This window comes from Lytechinus variegatus, chromosome 5 (assembly GCF_018143015.1).
Source record: "Lytechinus variegatus isolate NC3 chromosome 5, Lvar_3.0, whole genome shotgun sequence".
Lineage (NCBI taxonomy): Eukaryota > Metazoa > Echinodermata > Echinoidea > Temnopleuroida > Toxopneustidae > Lytechinus > Lytechinus variegatus.
Window position 1 is genome coordinate 33,027,476 of NC_054744.1, and position 26,446 is coordinate 33,053,921.

The window sequence follows — 26,446 nt, forward strand, 5'->3', positions numbered from 1 at the left end:
ACAAAATTGGGATAAGCTGCACACTGCAGCTTTGCTAGCTGGGTGGCTTGTTTTGGCTTGCATTCGCAACTCATTTGTTAACATCCGTGAAACCTTGAAGCCACATGGGTGTCACCTTTCATGGGGAGTGGTTCATTTTTTGCTGATCCAAGACTCTTTAAACAGCATTCGGCAATACCAGGTGGGTGTGTCATAAAGCCGGTTGTAGGTTACGAGAGACTTTCCGAACAACTGGAGGTCCTTTCTTGTAGTAAATGATACACACATTTTCATGAGTGTTGATGAAGCTCCTTGGAAAGGATCACCATTTGTTCATAAAGTAGCTTCTAACTTACTAATATTTTAAGAAACACCCACTGGTAATAAAGATTTCTTTGGGTAAAAGCAACTCGGTGTACCCACGGGAAATTCTTCTGCCAAGCCAGCAGTGAGATAATGAATCTCATACAATTTCCATTGGCATTACCTAACATCGCCTGGTCATAAATCTTGTTCAACTCTGGGTGATTAACTTATCACCTATTGCAGGATAAGCATCCAAATGGTGTAAAAATTCCTATGAAAATAGACGATAATGTCATGTGCCTTTGACTTTTAACATGATTGTGCGATCAAGCCGAGAAGTTGCTAGCCACTGAGCATGGAAGCAGTGTGCAGCTTGCCCATTTGCGTGTTGTGCAGCTTGCCCATTTGCGTGTTGTGTTGACGGAACTTGATGAAGCGGTGGGAGTGCAGGCCAAAAATAAAAATGTTTCATCAACCCTGACAATTCTTTGTAGAATGCCCATTAAAGATCTGAGAATGCAAATACTTTCTTTTCTTTCAGCGTGTCTAAAGTAACAACAGCTGAAAATGCATAGGTTGCATTTTAGAAACACGATTAGAACAAAACACACTTTACTTTGCCATCAATGAATATTATGCTTATCGCAGGCTCTCTCAATTTCTGATCTAATAGTCACTGAGCCTCTTTAATTTGAGCATAAACAGAACCTGTGAACTGCATTGCTCAAGTTTACTTTGTGCATTTCACAATCTATTTGAAAAATGATATTGCAAGAACATTACAAAACTTACTGTCTTTTTTGGGTCCCAAATATTCACACGTCTTGCACTTACAAATTTGCAATTAATTGCTGATATTTTCTTGCAACACCCCTTGAACTCTCTGTTACTGTGATTCAAGCTCTTCATAGACTGTTCATGTATACATGTAGATAACTGCTCAAGTTAAATAATATGTTATTTTCAATAAAATAACGACCGTACACTGTCATACAAATGCCAATTTCTGTAAATATGGTGGTAGCCACTCATACTTATTAGTATAGTATACCAACCTACATGTATCACAACAAATTCGCTATAGGCCTACCCATAAATTAGATAATGGCCTTGGTCTCCTGTGTGGGCCATGACAATAGCTATACTATCAACTTTAACATAACAAATGGCAAAAATATGCAGATTACTGGTAATTCAAATATTGCAGATTACAAAAAAATATGTAATTGAGAAAATTGAGGAAAACTGACTTCATTTGGTACAAACATTGTTGATTAGTCCCCACCTACGAAATGAGAATGCCCCCAAATAAAGGAGAAAATATAAAAAGAATAAGAGCAAACTTTTTACTTTTCTCTTTCCTTTTCCCTGAAAATATCAGAAAAATGCCCTTTTTGATCGGGAGCAATCAGCAATATTTTAATACTGTCATCAGATTTCAACACATCTCAAAAAAAGTAAAGCCTTATTAATTGAGAAACCACAGATGCTTTGTGTTGACACTTGTGAGAGAAAAAAAATTGTTTGATGTTTTTTTTTTTGTATAACACTGTAATCCAACTCTGAGATATTTGTTAATGCCTCAGTTGCAAGCTACATAGTACATAAACCTCTTAAGAATAACAGTGAATTAAAGAAAGCAATGAAACCTTATAAATCAGGATAACTATGCAAATCTGTAAATTATAGTACATTCATATGACCTTTTGTTAGAATGTGTCAATGAAGTTTCACTGAAAAAGAAAAGATGCAGCTTTAATGTAATTGGCCTCTTTAAAAAGATTGTCTTTACGAGGATATCATGAGAAAGAATTTTATAAAGCAACAAATTTTGACAAATTAAATTTTGTTTCAAGGGGAAAAGATCACTTTATAGATCATAATGCTGATTCAACAAATAAAGATTGGTGACTAAATTCTATGCACATTACAAGCTAACAAAAGCCAAGCAACATACAAATAACATACAAATACAACTATATTAACACTTAGAAATATACAGAGTACACAATTGCAATGGTACAGCGATTAGTAAACAAGGGTTAGCATTATATATGAAATTATGCTACATACATGGAAACAATTAACCTTTTATTCTACATCTTGATACATACATTGTACATAATAACTTATAAAAATGCCAGCATTTTTACATTTAATCTTCCGAGCGAAAAGGCATAATTCTCTCCTTATGTACAACATCACACCGAAACAACGTTACAGACAGCCTGTGTATGTGTATTACTCACTGATACATGTATATACTATCTGGTACAAAACTAAGTGTAAAACATATTACTTCCCCTAAAATAGAGTACAGTCACAAGGTGTCTATACTTTCTAAAATACATGAATTGAACATGTGACTGCTCATGTGACTACACAAGCATCTCATCAATGAAGATATACATGTATAATGCAGAAAAACGACTTGGAGACATGGAAGAATTGTTTTGAGCTTTCAACTTTTACCCTATATCTTATCATTTTCTGAGATTATATGATGCAAAGAAGTACATATAAAAGAAAAGAAAGAAAATCCTTGAAAATACATTCAACTTAATGCAGGGGACTACACGTTTTCTACTGGCAAGTTTGTGAACAGTAAATAATATACCCAACACCATGGAGACTACAGAGAGAGAAAGAACAAAAGAAAGAAATCGCAATAGCCTCTACTTAACAAGGTCCATTTTGGTTTGTACTGAGTGGAAACAATATGTAGACTTCCCCCCCCCCCAAAAAAAAAGGTCATATTTTCATACGAAATATAAAAATAGACAATTTTATAAAGAGTTACAACTATGGTAAGTTTGCCATTATTAAACTACCATGGTAACAGGACTTGGCAGCCAATCAGAATCAAATTTTCCATCATTTTGGGAGATACAAATAGCAAAGTTACCATGGTTGTAAACTTTTATGAGATAGGCCCAGATACGTTACATTGAGAAAAGTTATATCACTTAAGAACGTGAAAGCTTATTTAATTAAGTGTCTATGACCATGTATCACTGAACAGCATTGTTCTAAAAAAAATAGCTGGTGGTTCACTTTAACTACACATGTTTGTACCTTTCAAAAGTGCCTTAACATTATGAAAGTATTATGTTTAATGTTTCTGGATGGCAGAGAAATTCATCATAACTGAATTATATCAAGAAGGAAGCTCATTGATCATCTTGTGTGAATTAGGGAAATAATATCGCATGTTAAGGGTTAAAGATTCTTCTTACAAAACATGATATTGGAACAAATTCTGAGATTTTCGTGTTATTGTGTCTTTCATTTTGATTTATCAGTTGATGTATTTTAGCATGCAAGTGATCCTCTGCAATTTCGTAGGGTTTTCTTTTTCAGAATGACGGTGTTCAGTGATACATTGTCCTTGAAATGTAATCAATGTGTCATTCAATTGTTGCACTCTTTGCGTGATCATCACTGATTTAACCCTATCTAGGCCGGGGTATTTTGGGAGTTCCTATGGCCGGGGGGGGGGCCTCCCAGGCCCCCCCTAAGATCTTGGCCGTCGACCGCGCAATCGCGCCGAAAATTGGCACGCGGATTGCCTGGGACATAATCTACAAGATCGTATAGTCATTTATTTCATGCGAATTGTTATTAAGTGATTATGCTAATTTATGCGTAATTAGTATGCGAAATCATACTTTTTCCTCTAACTCCCTAAATAAAGCTCCAAATGTACTAATTTTTGGTATAGAAACTCTTTGTGGTGTCTTTAGCAAGTGTACATGAAAAAAATTGTGATATCAAATCGTTTTCTTATGTATTATATTGTTTTTTGCAATTTCTTATGTATTTCTTTGTTTTTTGACCTTTTGTTTTTCATTGTTTTTTTCAATGAAATTTGTTGGGGACTCTTCTGTGATCATAAAAAGCATAAAATGAATACATTTAGACAAGCAAAACTAAAAATAATCATACATTTATGAATTTTGGTTGAAAACACAATTTGCATTGACTTTGTACATGAAATCACGTTTTTGAGCAATTTTCGGTCTGACATGCAATTACATTATGTCGCGTAATTTCGGAACCACATACCCGGGTGACGCAAAATTGGTCTCAAAAGTTGCGCAAGACTTGAAAGTAAAAAGTCAGCGAGCGGCGCAGTCAAAAAATTTCGCACGGCGAAAATATCGCGCGATTTGTTGAGGGGGGGGCCTCCGAGGCCCCCCCCCCCCGGCCTAGATAGGGTTAATATTTTTGCTCAAATAACAATATGAAATTTATTCTTCTTTTTTTTGAGGGAGAGAAAGATACACTCAGTACAATAGTTTCCTCTTTAGATACCAATTTGTTGCATAGATACAAAATGAAAATAAATACATATGAAAACATGGAAAAGAAATGTTGGTCATTCTGATCAAACTTTGGCAAAAGCTGAACCAATAAAATAGACTAGCTGACTATACTCTCCTCTACGCAACATAGATTCTTATGCCATTCTTACAATATATAAATGTAACTTCAAAGAGTTTGAACAGAATGAAGAGTAAGACTTATAGATAACATCTTTAAGGTACCTAACTTAGAAAAGGAATCAGAAGGCCGATCTTCATGTACTTCGTATTAAAGTGCAGAGAATGCTTAGGTGTTTTAATGAATGCTGACTTCAAAGTCACTATACGAATTGAATTGCGCTTAAAATATTAAGCTTTTCTACATGTATTAGCTTTCACTACCCAAGTTGTTAACTACTTGGTCAAATAGTGATTAATTATTAAGTAATATCAATTCCAGAACACAATGCCAAGTGTATACACAAGCATCGTAGAATAATACAAGTGACTGACCAAATCAAAATGCCCATAGACTTTCAAATGAAAAGGTTCAGAGGTCACTTTCATACATGAAATGCTTTCAGCTATAGAAAAAAAAATAGTTGTTTCAAACATGTAAGGAGTGTGCATCAATTTGGCAAGTCAATAGGAGAAAATTCTATTTCCCAAGAGAAAACTCTTCTCCTTTATTTTCACCTCATTGCAATTCATAAAGCCTCATTGTGTATTCAAGCATGATCTGTTTGAAAATGATGTCACTGGTTTCAAGCTTTGCACACTCACCACACATATTTTGCAATTTTGAGTTTCAGCATATCGCTCTCAATTCACATATTCAATCGGTCTGTAAATAAAAAAAGACAGATCAAGTGCTCATACAACGTTCCTGCAAACTTCATCCTCATTCAGACATGCAGATGTGGATTTGAAAGCTTAATATGCACTATACTGAAAAATATTAACAAAACTAGGAAACAAATACTATTTCAGAATCATAATCTTAAGTACATAACTGTACATTCCATGATACTGCCCATCTCCTTTTCTATATGATGAACTCAAATCATGAAGGAATTAATCAGTCGAGTTGAGATGGTAAATATGTACTTGAGTGAAGAAAAACCAGAGAAATAAAAGTGTTGTGTGAGAAGCATCATAAGTTCAGTCACTGAATTGTCCATTTCCATCTGTTCTATGACAATCTTCAGAAAAGATTAAAATCAAAACCAAAGAAACAAACGTTTCACAAGAAGCAAAGTGCATTCCATGAATTGTCCATCTGTTTCTGTGCTATATGACGATCTCATTGTGACATGAAATGGTTGAGTTGTGAATATAACGTGTTTGCGTGCACCTCGACATGTGGATATGAAACAATGCTACAAAACAAAAGCATTTGGAGAAGTATCAGAATTGTCCTCTTCTTTCTCTGCTAAATGGCAATCCAATTGAAACATAAAGTGCTCGAGTTGTGAATGTGCTTGGTGTAGATTAAAAACAACACTATGAAACAATAGCATTTCTTAGAAGTATCATAAGGATAACATGCATTCCATGTTCCAATTGCCCATTTCTTTCTCTGCTAAATGACAAGCTAATCGTGACATGAAACGGCCAACTTGTCCGCATTATTTTCTAAAGTGTAGATTAAAGACTAACAAAATCAAAGTATAACAGGAGAAGCAAGTGAGTTGTGAGTGTAATGACCTTTATAATGGAGGTTAAAAAACAAAGCTAGAGAATAAAAGTGGGAGAAGCAAGTACTTAAAAAATCACTTTCTTTTCATGACATGAAATAGGTGAGTTGTAAATGTGACGTGCTTACTGTACATTTGAAAGAAAGCTAGGAAACAAAAGTTTTTCAGGAGAAGTATCCTAAGTACATTTCCATGAATTGTCCATTTCTTTTTCTGCTAGATGATAATCTCATCGTGACATGAAATGGTTGAGTTGAGAGCGTATGTGCCTGAAGGTTGGTCTCTTCTTCGGAGTGATGTCCCAACAATCCTTCATTACCTTGTATACATAGTCTGGGCAACCTTCAGGCGATTCCATCCTGTAGCCCTTCTCAACATGGGCAACGACCTCCGATAATGGCTGCCAAGAAGGATGGGAATAGAAGACAATTGTAAGAAGTATAAAAGTATTTGCGACATTCAAAGTTCAAAGTTAGATTCATTTAACATGAAATTATACTAATACAAAATACACAGAGTAAGTAAATAAATAATTGCTACAGTAGTCCAAAGTGAATATATACATGTGCTACTACTGTACTTCTACTATTCTCATTCGTGCCCTGTCGCACATACGGCGTCCACGCTTTCTTTCCATTTTTGTCGGTCTCTACAGCACAACCCCTGGCCTCATTTCAACTCTTCCATCCGTCGGTATTTCTCACCTCTACAGTTCTCCTCCATGTTGTTTTCCGTTTTCAGATCATATACACATAGCAACAAATGAAGTACATCATGTATGAGGGACTAAAGCAAAAGCAAAATTGAAGGTACTTGAAATTGATATCAGAATACTTTTGTCGGTCAAATTTCTCTGCAAAATGAATCATTTACACTTTTAAACAAATATTAACAAGAATTTCACATTTATTTGTTTCAACTTGTCTTTTATAGTAATCTCTTTCTTCCTAAACAAAGGTTTATCACTCATTTTATTATTTCAAACTTGGAGTTTAAATAATCTATTTCTTACCACACGAGGATATGGCACTCTTCCAAATGAGTAGAGCTCCCACATAAAGATTCCATAACTCCATACATCAGACATGGAAGAAAATTCCTGTAAAAAGGTGGGGAAATCATACACTCAGGTATTAAAGCAATTGTTTGAATACTTACAATTTCCATATCATAATTGTAAATTACAAGAACAATGTTGAATTACATGTACACTCAGACAATCAAACTCTTTGATCCTGCAGCGGATTTATCACAAAAAATGTTGAGGGGGGGAGTCTGTTTTTGCCCTCCCTCTGACCCTGGATGGATAGGGTTAAGCCTGTCTAAAGCAAAAGGGTCAACAATGTAATTCACAATTGAGCATCATCCAACATTCCTATCTTACAATAGTGTAGTGGTCACTGCATCCTGAAATTCAAATCTTTGCAATTATTACATATCTAGTGCCCTTCCTCACTAATTTCTTGGAAAATAAAAATAGGCCTTTTGAACACTTACCCTCACAAATACAAATTTAGAAAGAAGAAATGAAAAAAAATTACAAAGACATCACCCAGAAACTTTCAGCCCATTCCATGCTTAAGAGAGGTATAGACTTTTGATGCAAAATCACCCCAAAAAAATTCCAATAAAACATATTTTTCATGTCATTTTTTTCATGTCATCTGTTTTAGGGCACACACATTCATATAATCAAGTAACAAATTGGAATAGTGACATCCAATTTTGGGGAATGTACCAAAACTAAAAAATAAACTTGGGGGCCCCAGTCTGAAGCTGCTTGTTAAGTAATAAATGATTTTGCAAGTGACTGGAGACCCTCTCTTGCGCTAAATGGTGTATCCCTTATGTGTAGCTGACTTAGCATCTAAAAACATGCTCGGGTCATGCGTTCAGTCATTAATATACAAATAGCAAATAGGCATGAATGTGGTGGTGCAAGATTTTACATGAAGTGCAAGAAAGATGCTCTATTTGATGAGGAGTAGCATTATTGAATAGATTGACACTTTCTTTAACCAATTATGAAATGTCATGCCATTGCACAAATAAGAATATTTCCATTTGCATTGAACAACGCCTCAGAATTTAGCAAAAATATTAAGAATAATTTTTTCCCCTATGTTTATCTAAGAAAGAATTATTGAAAGTAAAATGCACAATCCCTCAAAATGTGCATCTGATCTGCAGCAGCAATGCATATTTAACCAGTAAGTATGAAATCGGGACCATGCAATGGTATAGTTGAGATGGTATATGTGCAAGCTAAGTTGGCATTGTTCAATAACTAACAATCAACTCTATTGGGGTGTTGCAAGAAACTTGCGATCAATTGCAGGTCAATTTTGGTCCCTAAAGCAATCATACATGTATGTCTTGCAGTTAATTGCAAATTAGTGATTGATTGCTAATCTGCTCCTTGAAACCAGAGATCTAATCTTATTTGCTATAACTAATGTTGATCTATCAGTTGTAAAATTACAACAGAATATTTGCGATTGATCGCAAATATTTTCTTGCAACACCCCTTATGACATGCCCCCCCCCCTGGTGTGATTGAACTCACCTTTTTTCTAAGAGCCTCTGGTGCAGTCCACTTGATGGGGAACTTGCCTCCTTCTTGATTGAGAGTAGCCTCTTGAGATAGACCAAAGTCCGATACCTTGGCTATATCCTGTTCCGAGACTAGGATGTTCCTCGCCGCAAGGTCTCGATGGACAAATTTCTTCTCTTCAAGGTAAGCCATGCCATTGCACACATCACTGAGGATGGGAGGAGTAATGAACAAACACAAGGTAAATTGAGGAGATTGGTTAATAGTCATCTCAGTGACCATTGACCTCATGTCACCATGTCTTTGAAATGATCTGATATAATCTCAAATGATCTCAATTTTGAAAGGAAGAAGATTTTTGCCTCTCTCATATGCATACATTTAATAGCCAAGATTAAAGTTAAATAACAAATGGAATATCATGAGAACAAGATGTGTTTTGATATAAAACGACCTTGGTAACCTTTGACCTCAAAATTATATCAGATCATTTCAAAGATGCATACAAAAACTAAACTTTTAAATTGACCCGCTTCAATCATCTTCAATCATCACGAGAACAAGATATTTCAATGATTATGATGACCTATGACCTATTTAATCTTTGACCCTAACAAAAATAGGATCATTGTCTCTCCAATATGCATACTCGGAAAAGTTTGAAGTTGATCTGCCCAACAGTTCTTTGGTAATCAAATGTGGGTCACAAATTCTGAAAATTAATCTTTTGATATATATCAGGATAAAAACCCAAAATCATTTTAAGATTTCAAATTCATTATGTAGAATTATTTCTGTTCCTAATATACAATTTTTATATCAAGAAATGGGATTGAGAGGTAGGAGCAATTAAAAACACATTTGCACAGTACATAATGCACATCAATTATCACTTACCTGGCAAATTTAAGTAGATGTCTTGGAGTGATAACATTTCTCCCTCTCGACCTCAGATAGTCCACAAGATTACCCTGAAAATAAAAGAGAAAACATATGATATTCATAACTGTATTTCTGAAACTTTATATTAAATACCAAAGGGCCTGCTTTGGGGTGACCATCATTTTTAGAGTCATCTCAAGGTAAGCTAAATACAATATTCACGAATCATTAGAAAATGAATATTTTATATAGGGCAGAATAATAATGCTTTTGATTTACTGCATGATTGCTCATTGCACCATTATGCCAGAAAAAGATATAGCCTCTAAAACATAAAAATTATTTCCCTCCACCGTTTTCCAATCGGCACACTAACCCACAACATGGGCATCAGATTTTAGTTAGACATCTTTAGGCATGGGTGAGATCAAATAATCTTATCCCAAACATGCGATCTTACGAAGCCCCAGCGCCTCATGCCTCGAGCCAGTTCTTACCTTTGACATGAACTCAAGGACGATGTAGAGAGGATTGCCTAACACTACCCCTAAAAGCTGAACCAGGTTGGGATGTTTTAACGTCCTGCAAGGAAAAAAAAGACAGAAGAATATGAAATTAATGTTATTAATAATAGCAAACAAAATTATATGGGGTAAACACGTAGCACACATATCCACCTTGTAAGGTGCTCAAGGTAGCCCCTAAGCTGGGCTGCTGTTTTCATTGCTAAGAGATTTTTGAGGAATCCCTTCTGCTAGTACATGTACATATTTACTTAACCTGGGTCAAGTGCAGCACAGTCCGGGTAAATTTCTTGCGGCTCAAGGGAAACAAGACCATGGCTGAGATTCAAACCCATGACCCTCTTACTCAAAGGCAAGAGCCAGAACCAATAGACCACAATGTTAAATAATTTCAAAGGTTACATTTCCCTTTCATCCTTTACTCTGCCATGCAAAATTTTGAGACTGTGTCACTTTTTTTTACCGACTTTTTATTTTCAACTTTTGCACATCTTTTCAGACCATATTTGTAAAAATTGGGCATGCCGTAACAACAATAGATAAATTTAAAACAAAACTTGTTCAAAAACATGTTATAAATTTAAAGCAAATTATGTTTACAGCCGAAAAATGTTACAATATATTTTTAATTGGCTGAAATGGAATCCATATTGTACATGGTTGCAAAAAAGGTTCCAGACAAACTTCGTTAAAAAAAGACAATTAAAATAGTTAATAAAACACAAATATATAATAAATACACAAAATAATAAAATACATAGGATATTAATTCTGATCAGCAATCTTCTTTCGTAATTTGCAGATTGCAGGAAATTTTTTTTTATGTTAGGCAAAAATAAAAACTGTTCACATGGTAAGATTGAGCCAATCATTTGGTCATGAATGGTAACAGCATGTTATAAATAATACTAACGTCATGACGGAGGCTTCTGCCAGGAATGCTTGTGCAGCTGTACTGTTGTCTTTGACTTGCTTGATGGCTACTTTCCTTCCTTGGTATGTCCCTTGCAGTACATCTACAAAACAAGGAGAATAAAAAAAGTGAGTTCATACTGATGTTTCTATTAAAAGAGAGGTTTAATTAGTGTTTATTTTTTGTTAATATTAATATTCTTCTGATTAAAATTGGAATTCCGATTTTTGTAATATTTTATTTCTTCAGATTATTAAAAAATTTTATGTGAAATCCTTTGCCCCAAAACATTCTAATGCTGTTTTTACTGCTTTTTAAAGTCAAATGATAAAACTATCATGCAGACTCGCCTTGAAAAATAACTTTCGATTTCTTTACTATGCAAGAGCTTGTAACCCCGAACTTCGGCAGTGACTTTGCGACCCTTGGCTATATTTCAGATTTTATTTTTCAGAGGGGAATATTATGCCTGTTACACAATATACCATATCTTAAGTTTTTAAGGTCTAGTTTACAGAATGGCTGTGAAGATGCCCTATAGGCAAATAATCAGTTTGTTGATAGCTAAAAAACATTTTTCACTTACCACCGAAGTTTCCAGCACCAATACACGAACCTAAATGGATGTCTTTGTTGTTGATGGCCCAGCCACCTAGGAAAATACAATAGATTAAACAAAATGTATGTATTTATCCATAATGACATTACTGTTCCAGAATAGATTAACTAGATGTATACCACATTTTTATTAGGGTCTTGTTTGGAACCAACACCAGGGCTCCGTCTTTCAAAGAGTTATGATCTGATCAATTGAAACAATGGACGGCCAGCAACGTCAATATCTACATGTATTATGAATGTTTGTTCCAAATCTTTTCTAGCTATGATGCATCATGCAAGGACATTGTGCACATTTTTCGTACAAAAAAAATTATGACACTGATGGATTTCCATAGGTTACGATTGATCAGATCAGTCATAACTCTTTGTAAGACGGGGCCCAGACCTACTCTGAAGCTCCTTGTGAATTGCCACAAGATGGCTGTCAGTATGAATATATCTTGCATCAAACTACTTACACCCTTTGTAGACAGGCTAAAATTTCCTTAACCCCGTACTATTGGTGGGGCTAAATGGCAATTTAGCCCCACCTATAGTACGGGGTTAAGCTTAGCCCACTTTCGTTTTACACAGCGTTTTTGCAAAGTGGGCTAACCCCACCTATAGTACGGGATTATTTGGCCCTGCAAAAAAGCAGGGTTATCCCACCAATTGCGGTGCTAAGAGCAATAGTACGGGGTTAAGATCGCATGTGTAAAACGAAAGTGGGCTAAGCTTAACCCCGTACTATAGGTGGGGCTAAATGGCAATTTGGCCCTACCTATAGTACGGGGTTAAGGAAATTGTAGCGTGTGTAAAAAGTGTACGAGTGAAGCACTTGTACTACGAATGATCGACAAAAACCACTAGTCCGGGGTTAGCGAGTTTCGTGTGTAAAAAGCAAGCATTCCTTATCCGGGGTTAGCAATAACAAATTGGCATGTGTGAAAAGGAAAAAAAATAGTACGGGGTTAGCGATAGTCCGGGTTAGCGATAGTCCGGGGTTAAGAAAATCCTGTGTAAAAAGGGCATTACACTCCTCTGCAGTAAATCAGTTCATGATATTCTTCCTAAAGACTTTGAAAGGTTGTAAAACTATTTTCCTCTCTCCTTTATCTTACTGTATTTTTTCTTTAAATTTCTTCTTGACATATTGAGACGTATACTTCCTGTTTTATGCTTCCCAAGTCATAGATTTTTGAGAAAATCAAGCACAAAGATACATAGAGAATGTTCCATGAAAGAACTATGATTGTTTTGACAGTTACTATTAGAAACTATACTTCTCAAACAACCAGTCGCACTACAAATGTTATAAAGGAAATGCTCTTCTCCTGTTTCAATAAAAATGAAATATACAAAGCAGAGCCAATTACTATCAATTATACCATGATGCCAGGGCAACAGATCTTTTTTTTGTTAGTACTACACAAAGCTTCCACATTTCTTACTTGTTATTTCGGAAGTTAAATCCAAAAACAAAACCTTTCTTTCTCAACTAGCATGTTATTCACAACAAATGAAAAACAACAACTTGAGTACTGCTTACAGCAAGTTATATGAGTTACAGAAGTAATTCAATAGTGATTAATTAGTTACATGTACTCAAGCATTATGAATGCAATATGAACAGCAGTGCAAGGTTGAAAACATCAGGAACGTCATAATAAATTGATATTGTGATAATGACACATGGCCATATGCTCACAATGTAGAGAATGGTTAATATCTAGTTTGGTATCCATCATGGTGATACAGAGCATAGGCCTATTAATTTGACCGTATCCTATGATTCCTATCTACCAACAGTGAAAGTGGTTTTGCCAAAAAAAAATACACCAATTACATTATAGCTCAATACTTTAAATAAGTCCAATCACCAATCCTATTTCAAGTTGGGTGTGAAGTCTGGGGAGCGTTTCATGAAAGGACTTGTCAAACGTTTTATCCGACAAGTCCTGTTTTATCCAACAGTTACTATAGTAATAGTGCTTCTCAACCAATCAGAATCCCGGAAAGTTGTCAGGTCTGATAACTTGTCGGATGAAAATATTGATGAAACGCCCCCCTAGTGTAAAAAAAAGCCTTACACCAACATCTGCTCTTAACATAAAACTTGAAATCACCCAATAATACTTTGGTCACATTTTCTCTACGGCGGCCGTACGGCAAGTCGAAAACAGCAGTTTTATTAATTTTAATTCAAACCACCTATATGTATTCGGTACAAAATATGTTGAAACGTCTGTTTTCGACTCACCGTACCGCCGCCGTAGAGCAAAAGTGACCATGGTATAAGGAATCCAAGCGCCAACCTCATAGCACAAATTTGAGTACTGTGGTTGGTGTAAATATTAACTTTACACCAAAAAGCTGTCAACATTAAACTTTAAATCCCTAATAATGAATCCAAGCACCAACCTCATTCAAATTTGGTGCTGTGGTTGGTGTAAACATTTGACTTTATACAACACCAGCTGTCAGCACAAGTGTCAACACTTTTAATTACCCATTGATCAAATGGATTCATTCACCAATCTGGTTTTAAAAAAACTGAGAAAAAAAATAGTTAATTTTTCTTTGGAACATCCTGTATCTCCTTTTCAGTACTTACCTATATGAAAAATATATGATTGTATTGTTACACAAATTTTATTAAATAATTGTCAGTGAGACAATGCATGTTTGAGTGTGCCTGTGTGTGATGATGCGTGCATGTTCCTTTTTACATACATTATTCTTCCTAAAAATGTAGCTTCATCATTCTGATCACACTTGTATCAATATTTGTGATTTGGAGGCTTATTTTTGAAGTCTATACATTTTTGTCCTTTTTTGTAATTACTTTTTATAATATATACATGAATATACATTTTTATTTGATGATCAAGATTAAAATAAATCTGAATTTAAGCAAAAATTAATTTACTGTACATGTACATATGTCACATACATGTATTGTGTATGTATGTTTATGTTGCAGAACTTACTCTGTATAAATGCATTTGAGTCGACAGACAGGTTGAGCTGTCCTCCTTTCTTTGGTATTGATTTGGTCAGCCTAGCACACAAGCCATCTGCTTCACTTTGGTAATGCTATGAGGAAATAAAATGAAACATGTAAATGAATATATGATACCAGGGATCAGTGTCTTAAAGCTCAGCAAAAGCTGCGGTAGAGGGTTAATAATGTGATTAATAATCAAGTATTAAGCATGTCAATCTTCCTTAAGTTTCACAGCCATAGATAATATTGATTTTAGACCATGATATTTAGAATAATGAAGCCCACAATTATTCAGATCAACTCATACTTCATTTACAATCTAGATGAAACAGTTTATCTCCATATTAAGCCCAAAATTCACCTCAATTAAAGTTGAATGAGAAGAAATGTTTCAAACAATAGCAACAAAAATGAATGTATATGTTTTGATCCAATCATAAACTTTTGTGACATTTAGCACAACTTTTCTTTGCAGGGCAGACATCAGGGAAGGCAAAACGGAGGCACTGCAGGCCTGGTATGGACGGCTCAGCACTCAGTAAGGACTGGGGGGACTACAGCTATTCAAAGTGCATAGGATTAATCAACAGACCTGGGGGATCGACAAGAAATCTTCTTAAAAACTAAACAGATCTAAACACTCAAAACATGCATTAAAATAGATGCTCATAAATTCGCGCTTGCCAATCTTGCCGCGAAATCCGCAAAAATTTTCACTTTTACAGTAATGCTTGTAACTATTTACTTTAGAAGCAAAATTTACAAAAACTTAAATATAGTTTAATGTACACAGGTATGCAAACTTTAATATCATACACATTGCTGTACAACCCATATCAAATCCCTCAATCACTCATTAAGTATGAAATTAACTTTCAAATGAAAGAGGAAAATAATGATTTATTGAAGCATCACTACATTAAGTTCTAAGTGGTTGACATTGCAAACCGGCTTTAAAAGGCTATGTGTGTTTAAAATGCCTTGAATGTGACTACTGAGAGTGATACTGAACCTCAAAAGTAATTACATGTACTTTACAATTTATTTCAAATACATAGGATTGCGTAAAACCTGTAACTAATGCTATCAGAGGTCATTTCCTGGTGGTATCGTCCACAAGAAAGATAAACTGCATTCAAATGGTCTATACATACATCAGACAACTCCAATTAATAGAGAATCAAATGGATATTAATTGGCACAGTCACAGATCAGATGATATCAGACATACATGTACTGAAGGGGCCCATAATTTGAGAACAAACAATTGTTCCTCTGAAATGAAAATGTAAACTCAGGCTACATGTAGATCTACATGTACCTCTGTATTTTTTTTAACTCTAATAGACCTTGGTATACAATCTGATTTTAATAGATGTACATGTACATGTATATTAATGAACAAATCTCTTAGAGTGGCTACATGATTTATCAGCGATTAGAATCCATTCTCAATAATGCCAGCAGAAACTACTGTACTTTTAATATGCTATTAAGGCATTATCAATTGCTGTATGATATCTTTAACACACTTTCATTAAAAGACATCAGTAGAGATAAGAGGAAGCTCATCTATATACTCACCTCCAATAGTCTTGTAAGGTTCTCAAAGAACCCATCCATCCACCGACCTCTACAGGTCTTCTAGGGTTCTACAACAGCCCATCTGTCCACTCACCTCTACAAGTCTTGTAAAGTTCTCAAACCAATCTATCCACTCCCTCTAAAAAGCCTTGTAAGATTTTAAAAGAACTCATCTATCAACTCACCTCATCCGTATTTTTACCGTGTGAGATAAATATGCATGCATAATGGCAAAGTTCGATCACTTCTTACATTTGCGCCCCACACGAGACCAAAAGCTTAAGTCTCTGTATTTTGGTTGTTCCGCTGAACTGCGTTGGCTCGCTCACCAATACAGAGACTGAAGAGCTTGGAGGCCCGTACGTACAGACAACGTACTAAATCAGCAGTAACGTTAGATCTAATATTTGGCGGAAACCTGATTTTCCGATCGTTTTTTTGTACATAAAATGTCACAATATGAAAAAAAATGCATCCATATTTACGGAAAAATGTATAAAATTCAGAAATATCGTACCTTAGACTGCAGTTACCGCTAATTCCTTTCAAATGATGATCGAAACATCGTCATCTTCGATCCTTTCATTGGCCATCTTGGATGACGTCATCATCCTTACAGACGTATTTACCAGTCGCTATATATCGCAATTTGAGACGCTGATTTGCGCTTGTAATCTACGTGCAAGCGCTCGGAACTTGTCGCCCGCGTTGATTCGCCAGGATATCAAAAATTCTAATCCAAAAGGCTTGATGAAAGCACAACTCATTGAACATAGAGGGCAGCAACACACGGCTGCCATTTTTTCATCTCCGCCCAAAAGCTCCCGGATGCTTAGTGGGGCGAACAATACCTTTTCTTCTCTAATTTGTTTTTTTCCCATATTTTATCATGAAAAAGCGTACTGCCTTATTTAAATTGATTTCCGTATAAAATACGAAAAATTGTACTACTTGGCAGCTCTGCCTTTCCACTAACCTAGACAAGTCTTGTGATGTTCTCAAAGAACCCACCTATCCACTCACCTCTGCAAGTCTTCAAAGGTTCTCAAAAAACCCTCCTTTCCACTCACCTCTACAAGTTTTGTAAGGTTTTCAAAGAACTCTTCGCTATCGATGGTGAGTTTGTTCTTCTCATAGATAACCCTGTAATGTTCGACCTTCCTCATGAAACACACACAGAGTGTGTAGTCGCCGGGGTAGTTTGTACTCTCGCGCACCAAGAACAGGCCATCTTCCCGAGGCTGTAGAAGGTCTTCTGCTTGTTCCCTTGTGATCTTACCATGGAACCATCTGAAACAAAAACAAATTACATTATTACATTAGCTTGATGGAACATTTTATCAACATATTGAAAAGGTAAAAAACCACAATCAACGTACAATGTATTGTACATGAGATTTTTTGGGGGGATGAATACATGTAGAGATCATTAAACAAACAGTGGCAACTTCATTGAGATTGGTCAAAATGACCATACAGGCAGGTTCACTGGTGGATCGAGGAGGGGGGGGGGCACAGCTTGGCTGTGCCCCCCCCCCCCCCTCCTTTCAAGAAGCAAAAATTAAATATTGCAATGTAAAAATTGCATTAAAAGAAGTGCGTGCTTGCCAAAAATTTTCGTGGACGAAATATCATTAATTTTTTCTATTTTTTTTTTTTGCTTGTCAAATTTTTCCTCGGAAGAATGTGCCCCTCCCCCCTTTTGGAAAATCCTGGATCCAGCCCTGGGTAGGTTTGTCATTACTGTGACCCAGTTTGTTAGGAACCTATCACCACTTACATTGCAGGGTGTTAAAGTTAAACATTAACTAATAGCATAAAAATCAGTGATCAGATGAAGTCACGACAATCTCATTCCTTCTTTTCCATCAGATGAAATACCATTAAAATTTTGAAATCCAAGAACGCAATTTCAGAATGTTTGTAGACCAGAAGGCATTTCTCAAAGGCCAGTATTCTGATAGCAGGTTTAACTTTAACTCAGGTTTAAAGTTGTGGTTTAAGTATGGATAGCCAATTGTTACATAAATCACTAAAAGTAGAGATAGCATACTTCAGCTCATTTGGCTCTCAAATCATTCATAATTGTCTAGGAAGTATATAGATGATTGTCTTCACCATCAATTAATCAGGAAAGAGCACATTAAACATAAGAAACATACAACTTAATAAAAATTTTGATACTTTTGGCTTCCCATACTTAAACCACAACTTTAAACCTGCTATCAGAATACGGGCCAATGAGTTTTAATTGTTACTAAAGATAACACTTAATTACTGTTCGCATGCAAGAATATATTTGCTTCATAGCACTGGTCAAATCAGGCTCAGATGATGTGCACTACCACTTCATATTTATTATCAATGAGAATGCATGTTAATTATCATTGGTGCATAGCATGACTCTTTATTAAGTCACACTTCTCTCTCTGAAACACCCGCTGGGGACTGTATTCACAATGGCAACAATCATGGAAACCTTGATCAGTTGCAGGGCACTGTCACCACGGTGGTTACTAACATGGCAAAGTTACCACGATTGTAAATTTTAAAGATAAATTAAAATAGTTGCAGTAAACACTGATTTCACAAGAAAGTCAGTAAAGCCAAGTTCAAGTATTGCTATATCATCGTGGATCTACATCTAGTAAAGTTGCATAAACTGAACTTTGTGGAATCTTGAAATCTACGCTAAAAAATGTTCACACTGCAGATCACCAACACAGATAAGCGCACATGCGACAGTGTATTATTATTGCTTTGAATGTCGGCAAGACGTTTGACCCGAATCCTGTGCTTTTTTGCTAATTTCTCAGCAATTACACAATTTCTTCCAGAATCCTTTGGCACATATTTTTAATTTATACAAACAGACACTTTGGTGGTCATTTCATTGGGCTCTGCACGAACTCATTTTGAAATCGTTACCACAACTGACATTTATCTTTAATATGCAGCATGCTCCTGTAGTGCATTGGGTATATGGTGAAGACTTACGGCATGGTTTGTAGTTTGACTCCTTCCCTTTTCTTGACATAGTTCGCTGGTATCATTCCTTCAAGACCTTGTTCATTTCTAGCCTTGTACCAATTAGGATCCTGGCAAGATTCAACAAAAATGTACATTCATCACTGTAGCATATTATTAAAGGGGTAATCCAAGCTTGAAAATAAGAGGATTACAGTTGATAAAGTAAAATGAGACAAACAAAACACTGAAAAACTTATAATTGGACAAGGAATAACAAAGTTCTGAATTTTCAAAACTTCTCCAAGCTGAAAATAATAGTATTAGAGCAGATAAATTAAAATCAGACAAACGAAACAGTGTATATTTTATAATCAAGATTCAAAGTCGGACAAGGAATAATGAAGTTTAAATTTTATAAAGATTTGCAGTATGTTGGTGAAACTGTTCTCTGCATGTCTTCATGAGCAAGCTGATGATGATCCTCACTGAATATCAAAAGTGGTTTTATGAAATTATGTTAATTTAAGTTTTGTCCTCCAAGGACAAAAAATTGGATTGATAACTAATAGTAATAGGTAAAAACCCTGACCAGACCATAAAGTAAAATTGATAAATCTACAGTGTACCACCAATCCAAAGCTTACAAAACACACCAAGGTTTAGGCATTTTCACTGCTTGCCAGCTGAGTACATTGCTTGAGAGTAGCTCCAAAAATCAGATTTTGAAAATAAGCTTTATTGCGCTGAACATTCACCTTTCTCAAGTAGTCTCCCATTACAGATTCAATAATCAATTATTATTTAATTCGTCATGCGGACGAATTAGGTGGTCTGTCATGATTTGTCATTCAGTGTCGGCTAATGTATGAAATAAATCATTTAGATATATTCATAATCTTGATCGTAGACATCCTAAGAATCAGTTTTGACCATTGCTAAATGTGATTATTGATGTGGTGATGACAATCGTCAGACATACATCTTCAAACAGATACATACAAGATAGATGATTATATATATATATATATATATATAGATGGATGGAGTGATGGATGGAGCGATGGATGGATCAAGTGATCGATTGAGAGATAAATGATAGGTGGTTATATTAATAAAACATAGATAGACAGACAGACAGACAGACATATAGATAAATAGAGACAAATAGATTGATATAGATAGATAGCCAGACAGACATACATATATAAAGATAGATAGAGACAGGCAGATAGATTGATGGATATATAGAACGATGGATAGATATACATATCAAAACAGATAGATATGTTATATTAGACAGAGAGAGAGGGATAGATAGACAGATACATATACAAAGTAAGTAAATAGATAGACATATATATGGATAAATAGATAGATTTATAACAGATAGCGGATGGATGGATATGATTAGATATAATATACGAAAAAAGTAATTATAATCTGTTTTATTTTGCAATATTTTAGGTATTAATTATTAGAATTGTTATAACTGATCATGCACAAGAGAGTAAGAAAAAAAAATTCATGTTCACCCGCGGACTCGAACCCCTGCTCGCATGATTGAATGAGATGCAAGTCTGACGCCTAACCGATTGAGCTAGCATATTTCCCATAGACTTTACACGTAAGCAAATTTGAGAATTACAAGTCCAATTTTGCAAGTGAAATACGGGCATGATCCTGGCATCTGATCAAAAAATGAAATGCACACTTCCGAAAGCTTAGAATCTAAGCTACAACATACTAAAAGCTTAAAGAAAACTGACAAGAAAAAATGGAGATATGGCTCACGAAATAGCGGAATGTCGAATCTAGTTTTGAGAAAAAGTCATGTCCCATAGAGATTACACGCAAAACACATGTGATATGAAAAAAACAATTATAATCTGTTTTATCTTGCTAAATTTTAACTTTTATACCTTTTAATTATAATAAAGGATCATGTAAGAAGTGGCAAAAAGAAAAAAAAGTGAAAAAAAAATCATGTTGTTCACCCCAGGACTCGAACCCGCGCCCTTTAGAAAGCAGTCAAAGCCACGATATTCCCCATAGAGAATACACGTAAGCAATTTTGAGAATTACAAGTCCAATTTTGCAAGTGAAATACGGGCATGATCCCGGCATCTGATCAAAAAATGAAGGGCACACTTGCGATAGCCCAGAATCTCAGCTACAACATACTAAAAGCTTAAAGAAAACTGACAAGAGAAAATGGAGATATGGCTCACGAAATAGCGGAATGTTGAATCTAGTTTTGAGAAAAAGTCATGTCCCATAGAGATTACACGCAAAATGAGGAAAAATGACATGCCTCTTTTCATCGCTGTTTTACGCAATGATGCGTTTCTCAAAACGAAAAATGATTACTGAGGAGAAAGAGTACATTCTAAACTACAACATATCGAAATCTGGGCGAAAAATGATCTATATTCGAGAAGTTACAACCAAATTTGCATAAATTTGATGACGTCATTTTTGAAAAAATGAAATTTTAAGTTTAGGCGCCATTTTGATGACGTCATGATATTATTTAGGGACAATGATGACATGAAATCGAATCTACAACTCATACTCTATCGATATATGAAAGCAAAATTGGGGGTCAACGGACTATTTAAAGAGCTACAGTGAATTTTCAATAGGCATGTTTTTGCCCATATATGGCCTATAGTGAGAGCTCGCGCGCACACGTGCTGCAAACTTTAACGGGTGTTAACTTCTGTATTATTGATCGTAGAGAGCTAAATTGGGTATCAAATTGCTCAGAATTATATTATCAATGCAATGATGTAAAAAAAAACGGTGTTTTTGCACTGCGTTAAGGTGTTACGCGCGTTTAACGCGCGCGCATACATGTGCGCGCGCAAATTTTTGAAATGCTTGAAATGACCCAAAACATACTCTATTTTGGTCAAAAAGTGATTTTGAGCATTTTGAAATTTTGACGCGCGCGTACGCGCGCATCGTGACCTCCAGGTGACCTTTGATGACATGACCTGATGACCCTTGACCTGAAGTTGATTTGATGTTAATTTGATCGATTTTTGATAATTGATAATGGAGATATGATTGATAATGTGATTTTACAAAATGGCGCCTAGATGACGTCATCATGACCTGATGACATCAAAAAGCAAATTTTGACGTTGCCATAAGAGACCCTATGTATGGTATAAACTTCAATGAAATTAATTTTGTCAAACTCGAGATAATTTGGCGACAAAAACCTTGCCATTAAAAAGAATAAAAATAAAAAAATTCTGACGAAATTAAGAGGTGATCTGTCATAAATGACAGACCACCTAATATTTATGTGTGTATACTTGAGGCCAGAAGTTTACATACACCCAGGAAATTAAAAGATAAGCTGACACTTGCCAAACATCATAAAATTTACTGTATCTTATAAGATATTTGTGCTATCATGACGAATTTGATATCAAACAAATGAGTATGTCATGCCCCTTCATGACATTGCTTTGTCACCAGGAGTTGAACAAATAGGTGTTATTTTTCTCCAGAAATCTTCATACTTTTAATTAAAAATAACAAGTGGAATGTCTCTGGCCGTCTCACCTGCATCACACGATTCAACATAGCAGAAGTGCTGACTTTGAAAACTACTATAACTCGCACAAGATGTTCAGTGATACTTGGTTACTCTTATTTCCACGTTTTATGAACTAGACCAATGGGTGATTTCAAGTTCGGTGTTGGCCTTGGTGTTGGTGTTAGTGTTGAAATTTCGGTTGCTTTTCCTACATGTAGCTCCAAAACCTATTCAGAGCTTGTAAAACTGATCCAGATCACAATATTGACATCTCTACAACTAGTGAGTGACTTTTTGGGACCATCCTCATTTTATGTTTGGTGTTATAATTGTGTAAAAATTGACCCAACACCAACACCAAAAGGTCAACACTGAACTTGAAATCACCCAATACACTTACCAAAATTCATTGACCTCACATGACCTTTGACCTTGATCATGTGACCTGAAACTTGCACAGGATAATCAGTGATACTTGATTACTATTATGTCCAAGTTTCAAAAGTCAAATAAGCTTGCAAAGTTATGATGGTAATTCAACAGATACCCCCATTATGGCCAAAGTTCACTGACCTTTGACCTTGGTCATGTGACCTAAAATTCGCACAGGATGTTCAGTGATACTTGATAACTCTTATGTCCTAGTTTTATGAACTAGACCAACATTCTTTCAAAGTTATGATGGTACATGTAATTCAACAAATACCCTCAATTCAGCCAAAGTTTATTGACCCTAAATGACCTTTGACCTTGATCATGTGACCTGAAACTTGCACAGGATGTTCAGTGATACTTGATTACTATTATGTCCAAGTGTCATGAATCAGATCCAAAAATTGTTTTGATTGTTATTCAACAGATACCCCCAAATCGGCCAAAGTTCATTGACCCTAAATGGCCTTTGACCTTGGTCATGTGACATGAAACTCTAATAGGATGTTCAGTAATACTTGATTAACCTTATGGCCAAGTTTCATGAACTAGGTCCATATACTTTGTAAGTTATGTCATTTCAAAAACTTCACCCTAGGTTAACATTTGATGTTGACGCCGCCGCCGTCGGAAAAGCGGCGCCTTTAGTCTCACTCTGCTATGCAGGTGAGACAAAAACTTGACAAAAACATTTTATATTTGTGCTAGTTACATGTACTTCTCAACACAGATATTTCAAATTCCACTTTTTTGTTTAGTAGTGACATATCATGATAGAACATGTAATATTATAAATCACAGATTTGACATTTATATATTTCTATGAAATGATGAACATTTTAAAATATAATAACAAACAATAGACTACATTTGGTATGAATATTACTTGTTTTCTTCAAAAAGAATTCCACCTGAAATATACATGTACTTTGATCCCAATGGCATCCCAATCATGCAAAAGAGCTTAATACGCTCTTTCATTTGATACCAAATTTGTCATGGTAGTATTTATATTTCTGAAGAAATATTAAATTGTACAATGTTTGGCAGGCGAACAAATAACACTGAATTCCATGGGTGTATGTAAACTTTTGGCCTCAACTGTATGTAGATTATATGATTAATCATAGCATTACAAGCAAAGATTGGTCTGGGGATTTGTGAAGAATAATCAAAACCAAACAACTCATGCCAAATCAGTGATCTCATGTCTTCCTGCAATGAAAAGTACTTCCTTGTCACAGCAATATAACAGTATACATGCACCTGTATGTACATACTCATCAGTTTTTCAGAGAAATTACAAATTTGGAATTACATGGGCTATTCAGGCTACTCAGAGCAGATGGGGTGGAGGGGTCATGAACCCCCTAAAAGTTTCAAAAAGGGAAAAGAGAAAAGATATTGTATTCTGAATATTATTTGTAATTGAAATGTATCACTAAATTAAATTTTTGTAATAAAAAAGTAAAAATTTGTACTCGCTCGCTTCGCTCACTTTCATCTTTTCAAAAATTTTGCTCTGGATTCATGTACATCTTTTCTGGCGGATCTGGTCCCTCAAAATGTTTGGCTCATTACGCCCTGCTATACTATTACACTGGGTATTACCTTTTGAGTTACAGTAAATTATGTGTCATTGTTTAAAGCAAAAACTTCAGCAGCAACACAAGATACTCATAAACTGACCTGAATTGAAACAAATGACATATTACAAATGTTAGTCAAGAAAGGAATTCAACAGGATATGAATTCATACTTTTCTAGCAATGTTTTGACACGTACATTGTCACTTGACTTCCTGAAGCATTGGAGTATCCAAATAAGGATGTAAATTTGCAAGACATACATGTAGCTTGATCAATTAAAACCTACTACATGTATAGATTTTCTTGGCTCCTACATGTATTAAAGACAAGTCCAAGACCAATTTTGAGAGAGGGAAAATAATTTTGGCCAATGTCACTTTTCAAGGGGAGGTTCATCCTAAATTTGAAAAGGTGACTAATAACAAAAGCAATAAAATAGAAGAAATTTAAATGTTTTTTTTAAATCCATCCTCTTTTTTAGTATTGTGATATGACATCAAAACAGCTGCCTAATACATGTACATGTCATGTATACATGAATCATAAACTACATGGTCTGAGCAATAATTTCAAGAATGGTGGTCCAACTTTTTCACTATAGCTAAACTTCTTCATAAGGAAAGAAAATGGGTTTTGAATGGTTTTATTTTAAAAGATTATTTTAAAAGGATTGTTTACCTTTGTTGCTTTGATGATAGTGATAACCTCCCCCTTCCTGAAGGAGAGGTCATCAGCTGTTGTTCCTTTGAATTCAAACCTAGCTAGACACTCTGTCCCTGGTAACCAGGTCATACTACTCGTATGTGACTGCAAGAGAAGAAAGCAAAAAAATTAAAACGCAAAAATGTATTAAATGAATGTAATGAGGACATAAAAACTTCAAATCGCTCCATGAACATAATTTGGCGAGTTGGAGAAGTTATGAATCTTCCCCCTCTTAAGGAGAAGGAGGACAAGTAAAAGGAAGAGGAGGGAGGAGGAGAAGGAGAAGGGGGAGGAGGAGAAGAATAAGACAAAGAAGTAGAAGAAGGAGGAGAAGAAGAAGAAGAAGAAGAAGAGGAAGAAGAAGAAGAAAGAAAGAAAGGAGGATGAAGAAGGAAGAATGAAGAAGAAGAAAGAAGAAAGAGGAGGAGGATAAAATGAAGAGGAAGGAGAAGAACAGCTGTATGTGTAATATTACTTTCAGTATCCTTTTGAATACATACATGTATGAAATATTGAAAAATACTTTGCTTGTGACTGTGAGTGTATGCCTGGGACATGTACTTCGCCCAGTATGTTTTGGAGATGAAGGAGTATGAATTACTCAGCATGATAATACCACTAATATTTAGGGCAGTACTTGAACAAGATAAGGAGACATCTCCCATCCTTGAGGCAGGCAAATTGGCAACCTTGAAGACAGAAATATTATTGCAACGCTAGGATGATTATTGGCTTATCACTCACTAGGCAATCTGATTTCAAGCAACGTTTCGGTTCATGAGGTGTAATTGGATAGTTTATGGGGCCAATATCTAATTAAAAGAGATCTCGTAGAGTACATGATATGCCC

At 35.4% G+C, this 26,446-nt stretch overlaps 1 protein-coding gene across 1 annotated transcript in view; it reads right to left on the reverse strand.

The window, feature by feature from the left end:
- Positions 1-6,243: 6,243 nt before the first annotated feature.
- LOC121415957 (tyrosine-protein kinase CSK-like) overlaps positions 6,244-26,446 on the reverse strand; it is a 35,198-nt gene continuing 14,995 nt past the window's right edge. Inside the window, exons 3-13 of the mRNA XM_041609368.1 lie at positions 25,570-25,698; positions 19,348-19,448; positions 17,421-17,640; positions 14,750-14,855; positions 11,746-11,811; positions 11,160-11,262; positions 10,220-10,304; positions 9,738-9,811; positions 8,853-9,048; positions 7,299-7,385; positions 6,244-6,686 (exon numbers count right to left, since the gene is read on the reverse strand). Of these exons, the coding sequence (XP_041465302.1) occupies positions 6,516-6,686; positions 7,299-7,385; positions 8,853-9,048; positions 9,738-9,811; positions 10,220-10,304; positions 11,160-11,262; positions 11,746-11,811; positions 14,750-14,855; positions 17,421-17,640; positions 19,348-19,448; positions 25,570-25,698 (1,338 nt within the window). The 3' untranslated portion in view covers positions 6,244-6,515. The remainder of the gene's footprint in view (positions 6,687-7,298; positions 7,386-8,852; positions 9,049-9,737; positions 9,812-10,219; positions 10,305-11,159; positions 11,263-11,745; positions 11,812-14,749; positions 14,856-17,420; positions 17,641-19,347; positions 19,449-25,569; positions 25,699-26,446) is intronic.